Source organism: Triturus cristatus, chromosome 11, assembly GCF_964204655.1.
Source record: "Triturus cristatus chromosome 11, aTriCri1.1, whole genome shotgun sequence".
NCBI classification, from domain to species: domain Eukaryota; kingdom Metazoa; phylum Chordata; class Amphibia; order Caudata; family Salamandridae; genus Triturus; species Triturus cristatus.
In genome coordinates, this window is record NC_140594.1 from 1,048,430,844 (window position 1) to 1,048,453,618 (window position 22,775).

General features: G+C 44.1%; 1 protein-coding gene and 1 long non-coding RNA gene across 3 annotated transcripts in view; one reads left to right on the forward strand and one right to left on the reverse strand.

Annotated features, from left to right (window-relative positions):
* Positions 1-7,586: 7,586 nt before the first annotated feature.
* On the forward strand, positions 7,587-8,892 carry LOC146785926 (uncharacterized). Its single transcript, XR_014970828.1, has 5 exons — positions 7,587-7,662; positions 7,923-8,075; positions 8,164-8,247; positions 8,366-8,410; positions 8,507-8,892. It is a non-coding gene; the product is annotated as an uncharacterized LOC146785926 (long non-coding RNA).
* Positions 8,893-10,381: 1,489 nt separating this feature from the next.
* Positions 10,382-22,775, reverse strand: part of LOC146785927 (uncharacterized) — a 671,075-nt gene continuing 658,681 nt past the window's right edge. For both annotated transcript variants that reach the window (XM_085635325.1, XM_085635326.1), the window contains one exon: positions 10,382-10,765. In XM_085635325.1, the coding sequence (XP_085491451.1) occupies positions 10,598-10,765 (168 nt within the window). In that variant the 3' untranslated portion in view covers positions 10,382-10,597. The remainder of the gene's footprint in view (positions 10,766-22,775) is intronic.

Consider the following 22,775-nt stretch of genomic DNA (forward strand, 5'->3'; position numbering starts at 1 on the left):
CCTGCCCTCTGAAGCCAGCAGATGGCGGGCTTAAGGAAGAAATGTGCAGATGCCAGGGGGGTGGAGACTATGGAGATAACCCATCCTGGAGGTTAGTTTAGCTAGTTCTTGCCTCTCTGCTGAGACTTCAGTCATAGTGAATTTTGGAAGAATAGTACTTTCTGGGAGACCATAGTGCCATACTTTAGAGAAAATGGTCATACTCTGGGGTGTTACCCTGCACCTCATTGGACAGCAGTGCCCTCCTGCTTGACCCCAAGGAACACTGAATAAGTATCTGAGAGGAGCAGAGCCTCTTAGACCTGCTTCTTGAAACAAAGAGAAGAAGAAGGGTCCATGCTGGAAGTTTGATTTGCACCAACCAGGCACCTGCACTCTGAATGACTGCACCTGCTGCATAATCTGGAACTACAGCCCTGTGGACTTAACTTGCTTCAAGAAGAATAAAGAGGGGACTGCCTGAAAGCTACAGGTTAACAGAGCTCACCTGGATCATCACCCCCAAGAATCCCCAACCTGGAGTGCAGCCAGTGGATTTGTAAGGGTTTTGTCTAAGTGGATTTTGGGACCTGAAGACCCAATTTTTAAGGACCATCTTGGAAATTCCAGACCCTTAGAGTAAGTTTTCGACACCTTGATATCCTCAGAGGAACTTCAGGAAGAAGTTCCAGAAGTTTGGAGAACTTTGGAGCAACTTTGTAAAAAAGCTCCATTAGTGTACTGACTCAACTTGCCCAACCAAGCCAGTGACCTTCAACCACAAGCCAGCCTGCCCTCCAGGTTCATCCAGCTGAAAAACTTTGAAGGGCCAACTTCCAGAGTTTGACAGGGAGCTGTTCACAAGCCTCACTGTCCCTGGACTGGCGAAGAGCATTGAGGGACCCCTGGAGAAAAAGCTCAGTAAAAGTTTCTAAGTCTGAAGGTAAAAGACTTGATATGACCAACTGAGAGAGTCAAGCCGCCCCTCTTCAACCACAAGCCGGCCTGGATCCCTGGTTCATCCCGCTGGAAAGCTCCAGAGGTCCGACTTCTATAGTTTGACTGGGAGCTCATCCAAAGGCAAGCCGGTGAACCCTCATCGATCCCGGACTGTTGGAGAGCTTCGAGAGACCTCGGAAGAAAAAACTCTAGGAAAGTTTCAAAGTCAGAAGGTAAAAACTTTGACTGAGATGTACAACGTGGGGGCAGACGCGCAGGGCTCCATTGAGGTCGGCCTGAAACTTTGACTTTGTCCCTGTCTAGCATGACCAGATGTCCCAGTAGGTGCTATAGGTTTCTACGTGCTATATAGTGCTAAATCTTTAAAACATGACAGTGGGTTTCACAGAATCTACTGGGAAGATGGACTGCTTTATACTGAGGCCATCAGGGAGGGGGGCACCAGGAGGTTGGTAGTGCTCCAGAAGTACAGAGAGTTCATCCTGACCTTGGGTCATGATATCCCCTTGACAGGTCATTTGGGACAGACAAAGACATGGAAGCGGTTGGTGAACCATTTCCACTGGCCCCATATGTCTGAAAGAGTAAAGGAGTTTTGCAGCTCCTGTGTCACCTGTAAGGCCAGGGCAAGGCAGGGGATGGAAGGTCCATCATTGGCTCCAGTATTGTCCCCGTGGTTGGAACCAGGTTAGTTTATGACAGTAGCTTCTACTAAGCTGGTGCTACCCAGTGGCGACTATGACGTCATTTTCTGGCACTTGGCCTACTCCAAAATCGCCAGTATACACCGGCGCTTGCCCTCCATTCTCATCCCTAATTGGTGGTGGGCTCTCCAGCATGGGGGCGCATCAACAGTCCTCTGGACTGTCCCTCCACCCCCTGTTCTATCTCACTTTCTTATTGTAGTATGAGATCCCATATTTATAAAGAAAGGGAGGTTGCTTGCCGAATCACTGGATCAGATCCAGCAGCTACAGCACCTGCCTGATTTGGTTTTCGAAGTAAGGGCAGTTCCCCAGCACATCTGGTGAGTGTGCATTCAAATCTACTCTTGTGTCACATTCTGTGATCAGGGTCCCTTCTGTTAAAGCATTTTTCTAAATATGCAAAATGTGCAACTTTTATGTGCAAATTATTTTTGCAGTGTTTTAGTTTTAACGATGCAAAGAGTTGTAACGAATGAACTTGTGAAGTTGCACTTAGAACAAGTTACCTAGGTTGTTAAGAAGTTTAGATAATGCCATAAATTGTTATGCCACATTTTCGTGTGGTACGCAATTATTGTCAGTGCCATGCTGCAAAGCCATTTCCTTTCTTGCTCTGAGCAGCGAATGACATCAATGAATTAATGTTGTATAATTTCTTGTTATACGGTTTGTATTGTGATTGAGGTTTCCATGATGTACCCAAAGTATAATTTTCAAGTACTTCCGCTAGACGTTCAGCTGAAGACGTTTTAGTTCTATGAGCCATTGTTCAAGAAATGTTTCATTTTTATTATACATCTCTGGAGTGCAGTTGCTGAGAAAGCAATGGAAGATTTCTCTTACCTTAAGAAATGTGCTAGTGCTAAATAATTGTGTAGTTTTTAATTACTACTTTGTTGTTCCCGATTTGCCAAATGCAACCCTAATGATGATCATAAGATGCTGATTTTGCCGAATCTATTAATAGCTTGTGTGATTTTGATATGGAATCACAGTGATTTTTTGTTTTGTGGGCTTCAAATTCTTTTTTTAATTGGCTTTGGATACTTTGCCTTTTTCCTAGTAGGTGTTCCGTTATGCTGTGGATGCTCTTTATGAGTCTAACAGTATATTTGCTTATGATTTTGCATTTTCTTTGTATTACTGTTTTTGGACTTTATGGTGATACAGTAGGCACCTGGGCACCTAGCTTGCCACTTGCCAGTGGCCTCTAGTTCCTGCTTGTTCTAGTCAGATCCAGTTCCCGCTTTTTGACCAAGTGACACCACCACTGCCTGGGTTTGCCCACCCGGGTTTCACCCACTCACCATTCTTTCCACCAACAGAAGCACTGTCCACCCTAGGACCTACTTAATGCAGGCCTCTACTCAACCGCATCATCTAGCTTGCTAGTTGCCAGTGGCCTCCAGTTCCTGCTTGTTCTAGTCTGATCCAGTTGCCACCTTTGACCAAGTGACACTGCAGCTGCCCAAGTTTTCCCGCCAGGGTTTTCCACGCTCACCGTTCTTCCCGCCAACAGAAGTTCCGTCCACCCCAAAACCTACTTAATGCAGGCCGCAGCACAACCAGGCAGCGGGTTCACCGCTGGCATTCCAAAGGTGCACCAAAACTAAATCTGTCTGCAGTCATGCGCTCCTGGACTGCACCCAGCTCCAGGAACCCTGGGCCCATGACCATCCAAAGGAACACCACAACCACAGCTGCCACCGGATTCAGCAAATGCTGCCACATCTCTTCCGCAACTCCGACAACACAAACTGGCAAACACACACCTGCCATGCATCCCCCCAGCATGTTTTGGTCAGGAAGAGAAGGTCAGGTGTGTTGCTGTTGAGGAGGTCCAAGATTTTGGTGAAATGTTTCCCAGGATCGGACATTGAGAAACATGTTTAACAGTTAGTGTGGGGTGGTGGCATGTGTTGGTTGTTTGGAGGTGGTTGGGTTGCCATCTGAGGTGTCATAGTTGAAATTGCAATGAGTACAGGAGAAAGGTCCTACCATGCACACCACTATCATCAACACCTCTATAACCACTGCCACCATCCGGTTATGCTGGAAAATTGCAGAATTCAACACCCTATTGAGGAAACTAACAGGGGACCCCAACACCCTCCGCAGCTACAGACTCATCTCGCTCCTGCCCTTTCCAGCTAAAGTCATTGAGAAAGTCATCAATACCCAACTCACAGACCACCTAGAACTCCATCAACTCTTAGACAGTTCTCAATTAGGATTTCGCACCAACCACAGCACAAAGACAACCCTCACTGCAGCCACCGATGACATCAGAGGCATTCTCGACCAAGGAGAAATGGCTGCACTCACCCTCCTCGACCTCTCAACAGCTTTTGATATGGTCTCTCCCACAAGTAACTCATCAGAAAGCTGCAGCACTTCGGTATCTGCGGTCCGGACCTCAAGTCGATATTCTCTTTCCTCATGGACAGAACTGAATGAGTTAGACTTCCCCCTATACCTCAGGACCCACAAAACTCATCTATAGAGTCCCTCAAGGATCGTCGCTCAGCCCAACACTCTTTAACCTCTACATGACGACCCCATCGAACATAGTCAGAGCCCACGGCATCAACATAGTATCCCGCTCCAGTGAAATTCAGCTCATCCTCTCCCTTACAGACTCAACCAGCACCTCCAAAGTAAACTTCATCAACTGCATGAGAACCGTCGCTGCTTGGATAAAAAACAACTGTCTCCAGTTCAACACAGACAAAACAGAAGTTCTAATCTTTGGCAACAACCACTCCCCTTGAGACGCCTCTTGGTGGCCCTCCAAACTTAGCCCCCACCCACCCCTGCAGAGCATGCCAGTGTGATCATCCTAGACACCAACCTCTGAATGATCAGACAGATCAACGCCGTCTCCTCATCATGCTTCCATATCCTACCAATGCTATGCATGAATTTCAAGTGGATCCCACTGAACACCCGATGAATGTTCACTCAGGCTCTTATCAGAAGGAACCTTTATTGTGGAAACACCTTCTACATCCGAATCCCAGCCAATGTCCTATGCCGACTCCTAACCACCATAAACACTGCCGCCAGACTCATCCCGATCATCTTGCAAAATAATCACCTCTCTCCACACCTCAACAATCTCCATGGCTCCTAGTCCAGAAAAGATGTAAGTTCAAGCTGCTCACCCACGCCTACAAAGCTCTCCACAATACCAGTCCAGCTTACCTCAATTACCACCTCAACTGATACCGACCCACCAGACACATTCGATCTGCATCCCAGGCAAGAGTACACCTCCCTTACCTCCCATCAGAAAGACCAGTAGCCGAGGATGCTCCTTCTCATACCTTTTAGTCAGGGCCTGGAACTACCTCCTGAAACACCTCAGAACCTCCCCCTCCCTCATGGACTTCTGAAGGAACCTCAAGACATGGCTCTTACAGCTGAAACAAGTATGATCTCCTTCTCACTCAGGCCTGACCTGCTCAGTGCCTGGATAGCTTCACGGATGTTTAGCCATGCTCTACAAATTCACATAACATACATGCATTTTATTCTCCTTTGTACCACTTATGATATTTCCTGTAATAAAACTCTTTTACTTATTTTTGATCTAAAACTCAGTCCTTTATGCATTTAATATTTTTATTCTATTCAATTCTGCTAACTTGTGTTTCTAAGATGAGGAGTGCCGTCTCTAAATGCAAGATCACTTGTAGATTCTGAAGCCAAATTAGTTTGTTAAATATTGGGGTGATCAAATATTTGGGTACAGATGAATGTTGGAGTTCGGCTCCCACAAATCCATAGAGCCACTAGAGACCGCCCTATCCTTTCCAAAGTCAGCAGCAGCGGGGTGGACAGGTCATTTATTCCATCAGGCATTTCTGCAGTGCGCTGGAGCGCTTGCAGGCCGAATTTGAAAGCTCAGGGCTGCTCTTGGTGCCTTTGTCACTTTCCCCAGCCCCTAGAGGTTAACTGTAGCAGTCACAGGAGGCTTCAGAGAGAGAGCAAGAGAGCAAGATAGGGATGGAGATGAAAGGAATGGAGAAAGCTATCAGATAAGGTGAAAAGCAAGGAGAGGCGGAGAGGCCGAATGGATGGATGGAAAGAGAGATTGTGTGAAGAGACAAAGGGAGTGGGCTGGTTTGAGCATTTTTGACAGGGATGCTTTTGATTTCCCAGTCCGGTGCTGAGCAGCAGTATAGATACAGGGAGTTCTGTCTACAATGTCACCAATGATTTAGAGCTCTTTTCTCTTCACTATAGTATGAGGAACGTAGAACTCCAAGGGCAACTGGATGTACAAATGGACAGATGTTTGATGGTTATAAACTCACAAAAGCTGAAAAGGAACACCTGCACTCTGATTACACCAAGTTAGCTAACCAACATCTCATGATCAACAGTAAGAAAAGCAGGCTAGAGGTGCTGAAATACTGCATTCTGACGGCATCCATGAAGGAATTGATTACTGATTCTGTAACATTATGAGGACGGAAACTAGCGTGAAATTTATCCAAGCAATTGGAGTGTTCCAAGAATTGTTGAAATTGAATTGCAGCTATCCTTTCCATAAATGTAGCTGGTGCGGGAAAAATGAGAGTAACTAAAAATTCCCTGGGTTTTCAGGATTGGGGGAGTGACATTCCACAGTGGTTAACCACAAATCATTTGAGTAATTTTTACACTTTACAAGTTTGAAAAGAAAAGAAATGCCCAGCTTTAGCAACCATTCAAAATAGCAGGAAACCATTCCCACTGCCACTCAAGGCCATAAGCCATCAAGCATGCTGTTGCTTGGCAGGAGCCTCCTATCCTCTGCTTCAAGGATCCATCCGTCCCACACTTTCCTCTGACTGCAGCCCTCAAGACCTCACCATCTTGCATTGCCTCCTGCTCATGGATCCTCAGTCCCCATCAAGTGCCCTTTTCTCCTACTCCTCCCACTCTAAACTGCACCTTGTACCTTGCGATTGCTGCGTAGATTGGAGACATGATTCCCAGCCGACAGATGTTATCCTTAATAAACATCTGGAGGCAGCAAACCATCACAAATGCTCAGCAGCCCCAGAGATAGACTTCATCTCAGGCTAAGTCAGGAAGATCTGCCTCCCGCTACTCAGGCTTCAGGGTAGTACGATATCAGTAGCTCTCTTGAGAAATTCCACGGTTGAATAAAAAAGTCACTTCTATGACAAAAATAAGACACCACGTATTTGGATAAAGGTTCTGTAAACAGCCTGGATAAAAATCAAATAGAGAGCCTGACTTAAGGATCACTTTAGGCTAGAGAGAAGTTTTGTTATCTACCAGAAGAAGTAAAAAAAACTCAGAAAGCTAAGCCATGGTGGGGATGGCAGAAACTAAAATGACGAAAGAACATGAAGAGGCTGCTGCTCACTCAGGCTGACCCCAATATGGCGTCTTTTGGCTTTTTAGAATCAGAAGATAAGCAATTAATAAAATAAGGTTCTGACCAATTAAAGCATATTTGCTTCTCTTTAAATACACACAGAGAAATAATAACTAGCACTGTGCTTCCACTCAAATATTCATTAAATAGTGAGTTTAAACAAGCCACAGGGGATTCAAACCTGGTGCTTGACCACAAGGTCAAGTTATAGAGTGGCTTTTTTATGTTTTTGTATCAGAGTTGAGCCCCAATAATTCAAAGAGAAGCTTAGTTGTTTGGAACTAGCTTTACATCTTGCCTACTTTGCCATTGATGCTGTCCCTCACCTTGTCTGGTAAATTCTGAGAGGCATGCTCAACCCACCGTCAATGTCTTTTACACATAAGCATGTCAGTTTTAGGATGAGAGCCAATATGTCTGTGCTTTTGCAACAATTGCTATGTGTGCCTCTGCTATAAAGTTTCCTCCATGTTGGATCAGGATGTTCGTTTTGGCTCCACTACGATAAGTCCGTCCTTTGTTTTACCTATAAAGATATATAAACACCGCTATCACGTGTCTCTACACGTGACAAGAAATAGCGTCTACAAGCAGTTACCGACATTTACGAAAATCATTCAGGTAAGCCTTAGGCTTTAATTTTGGATTTCTGCACTTGCTCCTCCGATGAGGAAAAGAGGAATCACCTATATGCTTCTGGATCTGATGACGTTATTGTTTTTTTGGGCCAACAAGATTTACGTATCATTTTCATGAAATCGTTCAGTTTCCAAAATGTTCCATACGCATTGTGTTCATGAAACCGCCTAGCTTTAAAAATGCTACATACTTCGTTTTCAAACTTACCCGCCATCTAAAATCTGGTTTCAATACATTTGCAGGTTTAAAGATTTTTCCATTTCACGGAGTGCAACGTGATTATTACACAGCGTACTTCATTACTTCTTGGAAAGTGTGAATTCCGGCCTTTACCGGAGCAGTGCAATATGGGGCAACCTTAGGACACCTCCACATGTCCTTCGCACGTTAACAAGGTACTAAATTTCAAACTACTAACTAACTATGATCACTCCTCGGAGATCAGTGGCCCGTATTGAAAACATCTTCTACACCTTTCCACAGCTGACGAGTAATTACATTACGAACATTTCGCCAATATCCAAAACATCCAGACAGCGAATACGCGCTACAACTAGGATAATCCATGTAAGTCCATGTCGAATGATTGTGCGAATGTCACACTAAGCATCACGTTTCAAACATTGTTAGTGTTATCGTGATTTATATCTTCCTCGGGTTTAGTGCCTTGTTCTCTTCTTTCCAGAGTTATTCGAATAAGATCGGCTGATCTTCTCTCCACTTGACAGAGGTAAACAAGTCAGTGTTTAAAGGTTTGCTGTTGCTTTTAGTTCTGGTTGGACGTCCCCTGGTTACTTAAAAAGGTTTTTGTCATTTTAATTCACAGGTCCTGATGAGAGACCCTGAAACTAAGGGGTTTCGAAACGCATAGAACTTTTGGTGCGACCACAAGAATTTTGAATTTGTGAAAAGAAATAATTTTGAGAGCATCTAGCTTATCAAATTTTTCTGTGGTCTCAGAAAAGTATATTGAGTTGTCTATATGTTTTTTGAGAGTCTGATTGAGTTGAATGATTGATTTGTGGTACCAGTGTGTTTGAATTGAAGAATTGTCTGGTATCTAGAATGCTTGGAATGAGTTATTGAATGGTGTGAAATATATTGTCCAAAATATGTCTCATTGATGTGAAGTGTAACTTTTGTTTGATTTTTGTAATACGGAAGGTGTATGAAGTATTTTTGATATAAATAAATTTGATGGATTAAATCGACAAAAAGAAAGGTCTTATACGCATTTTGTTGTCTCCCAAAATGTGCCCTCATAAGTTGTTTTGAGGTCTTATAATAGTTGCAGTACTAGCACATTTTTCGTTAATTCTCTGCTATAAAGACGTCAGTAAGAAAGATCCAATAAGTTATTATTTCTATTCACATGCAGCAAGAAAGTGAGGGATTCACCTTCCTCTACACCATATTTAGCTACCACAAGAGGCTTAACCATGTTGGCACACACACGGGAGAGTATAAATTTACTGACATTAAAAGTAGTAAGATTTTCGTGAAGACGTTAGATCAATGTACTAGTTTAAATCATTGTTCTGTTGCGCCCCCGGGGCCTTTTCTGTAATATGGACCCAGATCTTTCATCTCTTAATTGGCTCCCATATGAGACAAGAAGATGTTAAAAATTGTCTGCATGACCCATAAAGCCCCTCACTTCAACACCCAAAGGTACCTTGCGCAACAAACTGGAGTTGTCTGGTGACTGTAGATCCTCCAGAAGCACCAGCACCATATTTTTGAAATCACAAAAATTGTACAAAACAAATGTACAACTGTGCATACTCAAGTATTGCCTTGAGAATTTGGACCTCCCTGCCTCCTGAACTCAAACTGAAATCCTCGACAGAGTCATTCAAAAAAGAAGTCAAAGTGCTATTGATGAACACATTTCTGTTCTAGAACTCATGAACTCTAACCTCTGGCCCTGATATGACACAATGTATACACCAATGTTTATTACTCGCTTTTTATAATCCTGTTTGTTGATTTATCAGTTTGGACTGAGAGTTGGTCTTTTCCCCATCTTGGAGCTGCTACATCCTGTACGTAGTACAGTCCTCTTCTATGCTATTTGTTTCCTATATGTATTTAATCTTTCATTACCATTTGTAAGGAGCTCTGATACCCTCAAGGGCCATGTTTATGCTATATAAAACTCAACAAAAAAAAACATTCAGGAGCGAAAAGAGCCCAATATATGATCGACCCTGCAGATTTTAAATTGCAAGAGCCATTGCGCAGTCTTCCCACGAGAATTGCTGATAAAAAGGCCTAGTCCCTGAATTATGATTGTTGCCACCAGCCACGATTTGTTTATTAGCCTGACTAACAAGGCTGTAGTTTCATCTATTAAGGAGGGGGTACAATTGGCTTCACCCCTTCCCCAACACAGTCTAGCAATCCACTGTGGGGCAACAAAACATGTCAAGAAATTCTCAGGGGACTCATGACACAACTTTTCATAAGCAGTAAAATAATCCATGCCTATTAGAAAGGTGAAATCAGGAGCCTGGTGACGACCAAGCCTACACCCAGGAGTAAGGAAACATGACACAATTTTAACTTTGGCAATCTTACTGTGGAAATCTTAGTTTTATTGCCGTTTCAGATACAGAATGATGTTGTTAAGCTCAATACTTGCAAATGCTTTATCCCGAACACCACAAAACATTTAAGATCTGGAGTCTTGACACGTGCGGGGGGACTAATATAATGTATTTTTATTACTTTTTAAACATATTTCAATACAAACATTATTGAGAAAATCTCTGTATTTTATTATCAATATCATCTGTTTAGCGTTTTAAACTAGGATGTTATATCTCCTTCAAACTATGGGACTTCAAAAGTCCCAGAGCTGGTGGGTCATTAATAGTGTGTCATCTCAGCAGCCATCTTTAAGTGTCTTCAGCTACTAGGAAGGTGGGCTTGGTGCTTTGGGTTTCCAGGGTGTCCCAGGGCACATTGGGACAAATGGTTCTGGCTGATGTCTTTGTCCATGACCAGATGCATGTCCGTGTCCATACTCAAAAGGAGCAACAGCTCGAAAAGGGCTGAGACCAGGTATACCAAGGAATAGAGGCTAGACGAAAATACAAAACACATTAGCACACTTGCATTTTGGACACACCGATACTGTATACCAAACATCATACATAGAAATTGGAATATGAGCAACTGTTTTCATGATTATTGATAAAAACATCATGAGCATTGGTCCAAGAACTCAGAAAAATAAATGACAGTCAACGTTCCTTTCTATGGTATTTGACAACAAGAGGAAGTCCCCACCAGACTCAATACTTTGGACCAAATATGTGGTACCAGGGTTACCATATTGGTACAGTAGAAAGTGCGGGAAGACACAAGGAAATGGGTTTTTAACTATTAAGTGACTGCATCTCATCCTTTCTGGCAAGGGACTGTCCAAGACACGAAAAAACTGATGCTTGAAAATTCAGTGACTGCATCCTTCTCACACTGGCATGGGACACAAAGACATTGACTCATGGCTGATCTGTCCAAACACAAGACAATAAGGGACTGTTCACAAGCTGTATTTTGTAGTATGCTAGTAGTACTACAGTAGTACTACTCACATTATTACAAGTCCACATGGAGAGACCTCGGCTCGGCCTAATAATATTTCTGGGAGATTTCCGCCACGGTGCATGAGATATCCACACTCATAAGCCTACTTTTTAGTAGTAAATGTGGGAGGGACAATGGGGAGCTGCTGGAGAATATAAAATACTTGCTCCTAAATGGGAAGACAACACACTTTCAAAGTTACTGCACACCCTGCAGGTGACTAAACAATAGTATATGTACACTAGCCCATCCTTGAAGTAGGTCATGTCCCAGACATGGTCACTCGGAGGTAATGCAACACACTCCCTCTAAAAATAATGGCGGCAGGTAAATAACACACTTCCACGGAAAATAATGGAGGGAGGTAAGTAAAATAACACCCTAATAGTAAATAATGTTAAATAAATAAAACAATTTTAACTATTAAAATACATACGTACATATATATATATATATACACACACACACATACATCGGCTCACCCTGAAATCACACTCCAACAGAGGTTCCAATCATTTATTGTGCAAGGTAGTGCAGAGATACAGATTAACAGCGTCAACTCATTTCGGCAAAAAACTCCTTGTCCACACCTTGCTAAGGGCCGGAAGAAGGGTGTGGAGAGCATTGGAGAGTTAGTGTGCTGCTGTTTGCTTCTGTAAGGGAACACACAATGATGCAATTCATAACCCAGAGTCTGGTGTATGAACCCATCAAAATTGCCATGCCCATACCAGTGTTCCTTTCAATGAAAAGAGAATACCTCAGAAACAAGTGCTGTTCATTAGAGATGTGTGTGTACCACAAGGGAAAGGAACATATGTCAATAATATGGGTAACAGATGTAAATAAGCTAGCCGCAGGACAGCATAGCGATTATTGAGATGTGCAGGCTCTGGGTCTCTTACATTACTACGACTCCATTTGCTCTCCAACTTACAGCAAACATTATTCCCTGACACTAATTCCAGAATAGGAAACGCTATTCGACCAAGCAGGGCTACCCAACAGCTCAGCGCAGTCCAGTACAATTTTGAGATAGAGGTCCTAACTATTAATTTGAAGGTATTGGGACGTTTTACTGTTATAGAGTAATTTTACAAACGTACTGTTACTGTGCAGTATAATCATCCCAGTACATTGTAAGTATCGGTTTAGCCACAAAGAGTGTGAATTTCCCTGTGGGGCAGATTTTCCAGGCTGTTAAGCCACACATACATTTAACGCTGCCATGCACAGTCTTCTCATCAATTAATTCATTTCACAAGTTGCAGTGATGTTATCAATCATGTTAGAGAATAACTCATGATTGATGTACTATATAGGGACATTAGCAGTGCATGGTGAGGGCACAAGTTTTAATTACCTAAGGGCGAGAGTTATAGTTACTGGAGATATCTATAACTGGTGAATTTCAGTGTTTTTTTAGTCTAAAACATTATGTTGCCACTGAAAATTTCACCTTAATATATAACGTCACTTTAACCTTTGGTTTTTTCAGATAGTGTCTAGGGCTTTTTTTAATGTAAAGTAATATTTTATTACCATATGTAAAGGCAAATCCCCCTGCCACGCACAGCTGCAGGCCAGGCCCAGCGCCCAATCCCCTTGTAGGCAGCTAGCTTCCTGCAAGGGGAGGGAGTTGCACGACTCCCTTCCCCAAGCTACTATTGGCCCCAGGGACCCTCTCCCCTGGGCATTTTGTTTTTAAACAGAGGAAAGGGTGCGCACAGCTCCCTACCTGTGCCTCTAAGGACCTGGGGACCCTATCCCAGGAGCCATTTATTTAAATGAAGGGGAAGGCGCGCATGGCCCCCCTACACAAACCACTCTTGGCCCCAGGGGACACATCCTCCAGGAAATTTGTTTTTTAAAAGGGGGGTGCAGCCCCCCAACCAAGCCAGCATGGGCTCTGGGGACCCCATCCCCGGCAGAACATTTATTATTTTGGGAGGGAGCGCATGGCCCCCTTCCCCGAATCTGTAGATGCCCCAGGTTCCCCATCCCCTACAGCCAAAAACATTTATATTAGGGCAGCGGTCACATGGCAACCCTCCACAAACCCAAATGGGCCCTAGGCCATACACTAATTATTGAGAAGGGCATGAATGGTTGCCCTACCCTAGCCACTATTGGCCCCAGGGTCCTCATCCACTACGGTCTTTTTTTAAAGCAAAGTAGGGGGCATTTAGCCATTCTCCCAAAGTCACTATTGGCCCTGGAGACCCCATCGTGTCTGGGCAAAAAATATATTATTAGTGGAGGGGGCACGTGCCCCCCAAAGCTTTCGAGGCCCGGGTACCCCGTTCCCTGGGGCCAAAAACATTTATTTTACAGAAGCGGGAACATGGCCCCCCTCTCTGATCCCAAACGGCCTTCAGAGACCCCACCATCCGAGGCCTACGAATAATAATAGGGGAGGGGGCATGTGTCCCTCCTCCCTGAGCCTTAAGAGGCCCTGGGGCCCTATTCCCGGGGTAAAAACCACATATTTTAGCCGAGGGGCGCATGGCCTCCCTCTGTGAGGTCAAATGGGTCCTGGAACCCCATCCCCGGGGGTCAAAGTTGCAGTATAAGAGAGGGGGCTTGTGGCTCCGCCTCCTAGAGCGTTAAGAGGCTTCAAGGAACCCATCCTCTGGGGCCCAAAAACTTTTATATTAGGGGAGGGGGCACATTGCACCCTACACAGCTCAAATGGGCCCAAGGGACCCTATCCCCTGGGGCCATAGTCTAATTAAAGAGGGGGGGGGCTCGTACACCCCGCCCTGAGCCTCAAGAGGAAACAGTGACCCCACCCCTCAGGGGCCTAAATCATTATAAGTGGGTGCCCTGGTGCCCACCTGGGGCACCCATAAAACATAACATTGGGAGCTAATGGGAGAGCACCAGTGTCCTTGCCGCCCAAACTGCCTCTGACATGGGAACCCGCATTGCACTCTCCTGGCAGGAGCAGCAACTTCAGCTTGCTCTCACCGGGCGGTAACAATCAGAGTTTTGAAACAGAAGTGTGGTCACAGTCAGCAAGAGCATTTTAAGCTCCTGCTGGGTGGGATCTCACATCTTTCCCTGCCCACGGTCGTGCTTGTCCCATGGTTGGGCTCCTCGGGATACAGTGAAAGAGACTGACCCAGGGGGGTGTGGTCCCGTGGAATTGAAAGGTTCAGGGAGGGGGGCTACTTGTGCCCCTCTACTCTACTTATTGTTAGGCGCCGGTGGATGTCTTCCTCCAGCCCATTTGGAATTGGAGAGGGGAGCTGTGTGCCCCACTGCCCTAGAAATAAAGTTTTTGGCCCCAGGTAAAGGGGTCTCCTGGGCCACTGCTACCTCAAAGAGGCAGGGCTGCATGTCCCCTCCCCTTTTTTATAGTTTTATAGTTTGGCCCCATTGGATGGGGCCCCCAGGGCCCAAAATGGGCTCAGGGTGGGGCTCCACTCACGTCCTCTTCCAAATTATTGAGAAAATCAATGGCGAGAAGCCATTTGCTTTTCTTTTGCTGCGATCCTGCAGGAGTCCAGGGGATTGCAGCAAAAATTCCCTTTTTTTAGGTCTCGCCTGAGCTAGCACATATGCTACACCGGCGAGACTTTTAGTAGGTGGGCTCAGAAAATGCTACCATGGCCAGCCTAGAGCTTGCGGTTACGCGCGCGGACGCGCGCCTACGAGCAGAGGCGCCATCTGGCTTTCCTCCTCATGCTCATTAAGCGCAGCGCACGATCGCAATCACTTTCACTTTCGCGTCTGCGTCACTTTCACGGCCGCGCGGCCAATGCTTGTTTAACTCGTTACCACTTTTGGCATCTCTTTGAATGATTAATGCCCTGTGCTGTATGCTCTTACCTCCAGCTCTTTCTCTTCTCAATGTGTGGGAATAGTGCCACCTTGTGTATAGTGGAAAGATCTGTCAATATACTCGGTGAGGCCAGAGGTCCACGCCTCCCTCTCGGGTCTTAGTTTCTATCATACCCGTGAGCGCTCTATGTACATGACTCGTTGCACTGTTTTGTCTTTCTGCTGAGGTGCCTGAACTGGGGTTGTGCCACCGTTATTAAATTATTGCATTGCGTAGGTGGGGGGGACCATGTGCACTGTGCTAAGACCAGTATTGGCTTTCAGTACTGGAAAAATTCAAGCTTGCCTCCCCATCTCCTGATGTTGTTCGAGCGGCTGCAGGAGCTTCCCTGTCGTGGCACATGCGTGCTTGCCATGGTGGCAGACTATTTTTCACCCGTACCTGACGTTTGATTTCATCTGGATTTATGGTCTTCGGGGCCATGGGGAGGTGTGGTACGCAGCAAAATACTGTGTTATCAGTTTGACGTCTGTTCCGTGAGCGTTTCTGCCGTACCTCTTGAGGCTCTGTGTTTCTTTTTGATGAGCTACTGTACTGAGCACGTCCGCTTACAAAGTTCCCCGAATATTGGGCTTGATAAATAAACTCCTCTGGTTCTACTTATTTCTAACCTGCATACTTTGCTTTGTTTGTTGCAATACTCTCCTTCTTGCAAGAGATACTGAAATGTTGAAGGAGCTTTTCCAACTCTGCCTCTGGAGTCCATGGATACTCTGTGTCACGAGCCACCTTTATTTCTGTTCTTCCTTTGGGTGGGCCCTTTTCTAGACCCGAGATCAGAAAGCCTTCGGGTACACAATTGTCCGCCATGAGGTCCTGCCTGAAATCTGTGCCAAGTTCCTCACCCCCGCCTAAGAGCCTTCTCTCAACTCCACATTGTACCTGGAATAAATGCCCTCATCCAACGACGCACCATGATCCACTCTGTGACACAACTAATGCTACATGAGGCGAAATGCCGGAGTGATAGAGTTCTATTTAATGTCTAGACTAAAGGGACTATTGAATCCAACTGGAAGTGACCATAGACATCCACATGCTTGTACCCGTCCCTCACAAAGCACTGCAGCATTGTTTCGTTTATGACATGTGGGACATTTCTTGTCCAGATCAGCAGGTAATAGTTCATTAACATCAAAACCCATGCAGAAACCGCAGCAACTCCCAGACCACTCCTTTCAGGGACACCAGTGAAGAGGCGGGTATCCTGGGCAGTACCTCGTGAGAATGCCACAATATAAAGATACCAGCTGTCCAAGATAACAACAACATACGCAAGAAGCGAGAAGTTTTCTGGATTTTTGTTCTTAAATCTAAGGATAAGGGACTTAATGAGTCCCTCCCTTGGGAAAATGCCATTCTTTAATTCTTGCTCCTATAGCTTTTTGTGACTTGAATATCTTTGTTTCGCTATTTCCTTGAGTTTTTTTTTTACTAATAATGAATTTTTTCAAACCTTACCTTCTTATTTGCCAGTTTACCTCTTTCGAAGCTCCTTTGTCTATGTGTTACGATCTGAACGTTGGAGTTTTCTTCAGAACACTTTTTATTATCTTTTATTTTTTATTTTTCATTTGTTGTACTTTCTTTTTTATCCCTCCATCTCATTTTCTTAACAATATGATGATTTCTCTTTAAAAATCTACTTCCCCCGATTGTCATTAGTCATCTTTTTAGAATCGGAGCAGGTGCCTTTTCGTTCGTATATGATTAGATACGAAATTGCAGCCTTGCTTACTATACCGCATTTGTATCAGATCCGGCGGCCTTTTTGATTTTATATCTATTCTGGACTCAGATCCGGCGGCTTTGTTGACTTTATATTTAATCTGGACACTTTGTTGTTACCACCTTTACAACGAGACCTTTGGAAATGTTTCCCTTTTAGTAGTCATGGACAGACCCGATTCGTTGGCACTTCAAGCATAGACACGCCTTTTCACATCTTGAGCCCACACTTTGCTGCTATGACTTTTGCAATGAGACCTTTGTGAATTGTTCCCTTTTAGCGGTCACGGACAGACTCGACTCGCTGGCCCCTTAAGCATAGACACGCCCCCTTGCGTCATGAATCGATCGGTCACTGGTCTATTTAAACGATCTTACAACACGTCAGTGTGTTCCTCGGACCATCTGGCTACGAGTATTTTCACCTATCCACTTGAAGAGACTTTCCCAGTCAGAGATCTTTTGTCTGGCGGCTCCTTCGTCTGATACATCTTTTGACAGGTACCTTGCTCAGATGGTGCGTCCCACTACAGCGCATTGCACTTTCCCTTTTGTGCACTAGATTTTATCACGTTTTATTCTTTTCCATTATATTTTTCAGTTTGATTAGAGCACCGCGACGAAGAGTAACTTAAGCGGACCTCCCAACGGCGTGCTTCACTTTTCAAAGCAATATTAAAACTCGCCCCGATTGACATGGTTGGTGTTCTATTTAATTTTGCTTATTGAGCATGCTTTATTGTAATCGGCTCTACTGAGCTTTTTGCTTCATCATTTTTCTCTCTGACCATCCAGGACCCTGTTTAATCTCCTCTCTGAAAACTCCGATCAAGTTTTTGAGCCCCTAACATTTCTCAACAGGTGAAGTCTTTTTACTCGCTTTTCCTTTCAGTATGACTATTTCGATAGCATTGTATGACATAAAATGAGCTTGCCGGCTAACGAGCCTCCGTTTTGGCCCGTACATTGTTTTTTCATTGTTTACACGCCATTAGCGCTCTATGATATAAAATTAGCTGCCACATCTGAGCTGTATTCCGACAACTACATGAGCCATGGCCCTCATTTTCGTGCTTTTGCTTAGATCCGTTTTTGCTCTCCTGTGGGTTTTCTGACTTTCTATTCACCTATTCTGTTAAAAGCCTTCCTTTACTCTTTTGCCCTCACCTTGTATATGCTCTTGCTAGATTGTCATGTTTCTAAATCCTCTATTTTGAATTGTCCTTTCTAGTGCTGGATGTTTGATTCACCTAAAAGACTTTTGTCTTAGTATGCTCTCACTATCCGTGTGGGACCAGAGCTTTCTTGCCGCCATTTCGCCAGCTTGATTCGACAGCTATAGATATAGCCGTTACAGGTGAGCGGGAAAGCCTTCATTTTCCTTGCCCTCGCTTTTTACGTTTTTCAGCTACCTTAGAAATCCAACTAGGCGACATCCACATGCTCTTCTTTTTCTTCCTTTTTTCTTCTTTCTTTTTTCTTTTCTCTTTCTTCTTCTTTTTTCTTTTTCTTTCCGCTTTTCGTCTTTTTGCTCTTTTTTTCCTTTTTTTTTTTTTCCTTTTTTCTCTTTTTTTCTCTTTTCCTTTTCCTTCGTTTTCCCCTTCTTCTTTTTTCCCCTCTCCTTTTTTTTTTTTTATCCCTTTTCCTTTCCCTTATTCTTTTTCAGCTCATGGGCGAAGAATCGATCTACCCTCTGGTCTATATATTTCTTAGATCTACCTCTCCAGCCTTTTGTCTTGAGCTTATCTTTCTTCTTTAATCAGGATTTTCTAGGTCCCTTTTGCGCATTTTAATTCCTATTTTGATACATTACCTTTACCATGCCTAGTTCTGACACTTATAACTAATGGTCTGCTCTTAATATATCTATCTAGACATATTATGTTGTTTTTTCTGTTATTGATTAATAATTTTGATGTCTACTTTATTAAGTTACGAATAAGTACATGTATTGAATACGATTGTCTGAATATCGATCACTGTGAAAAATTAAAGCATTCATTAATTGACTTCTGTTCATGCATTTAAACTGTTTTGTTTTATTCATGACTAGCCTTAGTTCGAGTGTCAGCCTATTTATTTAATGATACATTGTACATTTTGGAACAAATAGGTAGAGCACTTTTCCTTCATTATTTATTTATTCAAGATAACACTTTAGTCTATAGGACTCGCGCCCGAAGAGACTGAGCGGAACCGCAAGCAAGAGGCCCTTGCCTCGTAGGAAGCATCAGAGCCCTTGGATATTATGGATATATGGAAGAATTCTAGCTCCTCGCCGTTTTTGAGGAAGCACAATAACAGTAAATAAGGGGGTTCGCATTGCCTCTCGCTTCATTGAACGGTCATGTGCGGCATTAGCTGCCCGATAAGAAGCAAGGATATGGATCTCTTCAGTACTGACCCTCTTGAGAGATGGCATGTACTTTGAAACGCTCACCAGTGATGGATTCCAAGTGCCAGCTTGCCACTGTGCTGCTCTCCTAGTACTCTGCATTATTCAGAAGCTGGGCAGCTCACCAGATTCAAAAATATTCTAGCCAGCCAATTAAGGATAACATAACATAACACGTGTACTTGTAAAGTGCACTTATCACCCATGGGTCTCAAGGCGCTAAATAACAGGTGTTTGTTACCCAACTCAATGGTACTCATTTTATCGACCTCAAAGGGATGAAAGGCTGAGTGGACCCGCCGGGATTTGAACCTGTGATCACAAGGTCGAACACAGGCCCCTGCAGTGGTCTTCCTTCTTTATGGCCCATAATTAACGCGTATTGATTTCACTTCCTCAATCATTAGTGGACCTACTTATTGTAAAGCGATTTCTACATGCAGTGATTCTCACATGGCGCTTCTTTACTTGTAGAATCCACTATACCTTACTGGATCCTCCGAGCAACTACCTGGGTGGCTCACCCCTGGCACCCTTAATTTTTGCCTACTTCCTACCTCTGGGTGAGACCCTACGCCATTTCCTGGACCCGTACACACACGTGCTTCCTCCACCCTCTCTCTTTGTCTCTCTCTTCCTCCACCCTCTCTCTCTCTACCTCTCTCTTGCTACCTCTCTCTCTTCCTCCATCCTCTCTCTCTACCTCTCTCTCTCTACCTCTCTCTCTCTCTACCTCTCTCTACCTCTCTCTCTCTACCTCTCTACCTCTCTCTCTCTACCTCTCTCCCCTCTCTCTCTCTACCTCTCTACCTCTCTCTCAACATCTCTACCTCTCTCTCTCTACCTCACTCTACCTCTCTACCTACCTCTCTACCTCTCTCTCTACCTTTATCTCTACCTTTCTCTCTACCTTTCTCTCTACCTCTCTTCCTCTACCTCTCTCTTTACCTCTCTCTCTACCTCTCTCTACATACCTCTCTCTCTCTCTACACACCTCTCTCTCTACCTTTAAGTGGCAGCCGGAGCCTGATAGCACTGCTTGTCCTTTAAAAAAAAAAGAAAAGCATTGGCATAGCCAATAGGTCTCGCCTTTGGGGCCTTATAAGTGTTTAATCATGCAACAGTTAATGTTGTTGCACCAAGGATATTGTGCTACATAACTAAATACTTATAGGGTCCCAAAAGCGAGACCTATTGGTTATGCCAATGTTTGTCTCTTTAGGGACCGAGGGATCCCCTACAAGGGCTAGGATGTACTTACCCTGCACCTTTTAGGTTTCATTCTTAAAAAATGCAGGACAGGGGACTAAGTTCCCAGGTCCTGTATTGGCCGTCAGCAACATTTTTCTTCAAGGTGCTGGCAGCCAATCAAAGCCTTGCTAGATGGCCCAAAGGTATAAAAGCCCCCTGAGCCAATTAGAAGCCTCTTTTTTTCAACTTGGTTTCAAGGGACCCTTGCAAAAGTCCCTTGAACCCAACCGCCCAGATATACAAATATTTTTTAATCATAATTTTTCAAAAACTACTGAACAGATTCACACCAAAACACAATAAAAGCATGCTTTCTGCACCAAGATTGAGCTTCCTGCCATTTTTTTATTTTATATTATTTTGATTGCCATTTATCAGTAAAGAACAACACAACATAAACCATAGTCGGGGGGCAGGAAGGAAAATACTAAAGAGAGCGGGATATTAGTGGGTGAGGTCTATCGAGGGGAGCCACAGGAATGCAATCAAGGGTTTACGAAGTGAAAGATCCTGTTCAATTTGAACTACAGTCAGTGAGAATAAGGTGCAGAGGCCAAAATTTAGACTCCGTAACACATGCACACCACATATTTCGACTTATTATCATGCATAGTGTTCAAGTGGCGTATGGGCCATGACACACCGGCAGTCTCACTGACACCTGAACAAGCCTGCTACTCAATGTTACACTTGGTGCTATAGGACAGATAGTTGAGTGGCATCCTGCTAAGATTGTTCCCCTGTTCAGTTTCACCCCCTACTGGTGAATTTGAGTCCCGTTGACAAAGAAAGGATAAGAAGAGCTATATGGGATAGGAGCGTAATGGCATTAGCTCCCAGTAGTTGCATTGATGCTCCTCACAAAAAGTTACGTCACGCAGCCATGCCCGCGAGGTGGGGGGGGGGGGGGGCTTTCGACCACAAGACATGGCCACTCTATTTTTGGCTAAAAGTAATAAAGTGGTAGTGAGTCGGCAATGATAGGCAGGTTTGTCGGAGACGTACCTCAACAGCCCTACCAAGGGAGTGTAGAAGGGTAAGTGCCCAGTGATTGTGTATATTATCTTGTATGCTTCCTACCAGAATGACGACACTCTCCGGCATTGCCATGCAAGATGTATATAGGAAGCTTGAGGGGAATCGCAACAGAGGCAATAAGGGTCGCTGACATGTCCCATTTTAAACAGCTGCAGCGGGGTGCGATAAAGCTGATGAGAAATTTAAAGTGTATTAGGTGCTGCTTATAGTTTGAGGAAAGAGATTCTAGATGACCGCAACAAAACGCTCACTGCGTCTCTGTTGAGGGAGAGAGCTTTCTGCCAAATTGAATGCAATTCCATTCAGGAGTTTTTGCAGCAGTGCTTCTTAAAAAGTCTACAAAAAATGCCTGAGTATTTTGCATTTTGGGATCCCTTCTTTTTCTTAGCCACCGTGTGATGGATTAACCCAAACTTGCCAGGAAGGAGCTGAGGTAGATGAACTGGGTTTTTTTTCAATTTTCAGAAAAATTCGTCAAAACGGCGTAAAAGTTATCAGCAAACCAAAAAGCACTCTGTCTATATAAAAGCAGCCCTACTTTAGCTACCCAGAGGCAAATGCAACTTGGTGTTATATATGTATATACTTTTAATTTAATATGTAATTACATTTTTTCCTTTTTTCAGGAGACCTGTTGTTTTTAATTACTCCTAACCTCCCTTTACCACTACCCACCTTAAACTATAAAATAACCCTTTCCTTTAGCTATTCCCATCCCTGAACCCTAAAATTACCCTATCTTCCTTTACTGCTACCCATCCCTTAACTCTAAAATTACCCTTAGCTCATTTACTACTGCCCACCCCTGAAACCTACAATTATCCTTACCTACCTTGACTACTACCCACACTTAAACCCTAAAAACATCCTCACCTCCCTTTACCACTGCCCACCCTGAACCCTAATATTACCCTTGCCTCCCTTTACCACTACTCATCCCTAAACTCTCAGCATTACCCTTACTTAATCTAGAACTTACAAAGCATGAGAAACGCATGCATGGTAAAGGCATCTGCATGGTAAAGGCATGCGTGGTTAATGCATGCGTGGAAAAGAGTGTGTGGTAAAGGATGTTTCCCCTCCCACACCCAGTAAAACCGAGTGAGGAAAAACCAAACAACTCCTTTTAAGGTGGTGCAAAGTAAGTCTATAGAATCAGGTGTTCATTTGGCACCACCTGGGTTATAAATAATCAGGGTCAGACAGTCTTTCCCTTGCAAAAGGACATATGTGTATTTTATA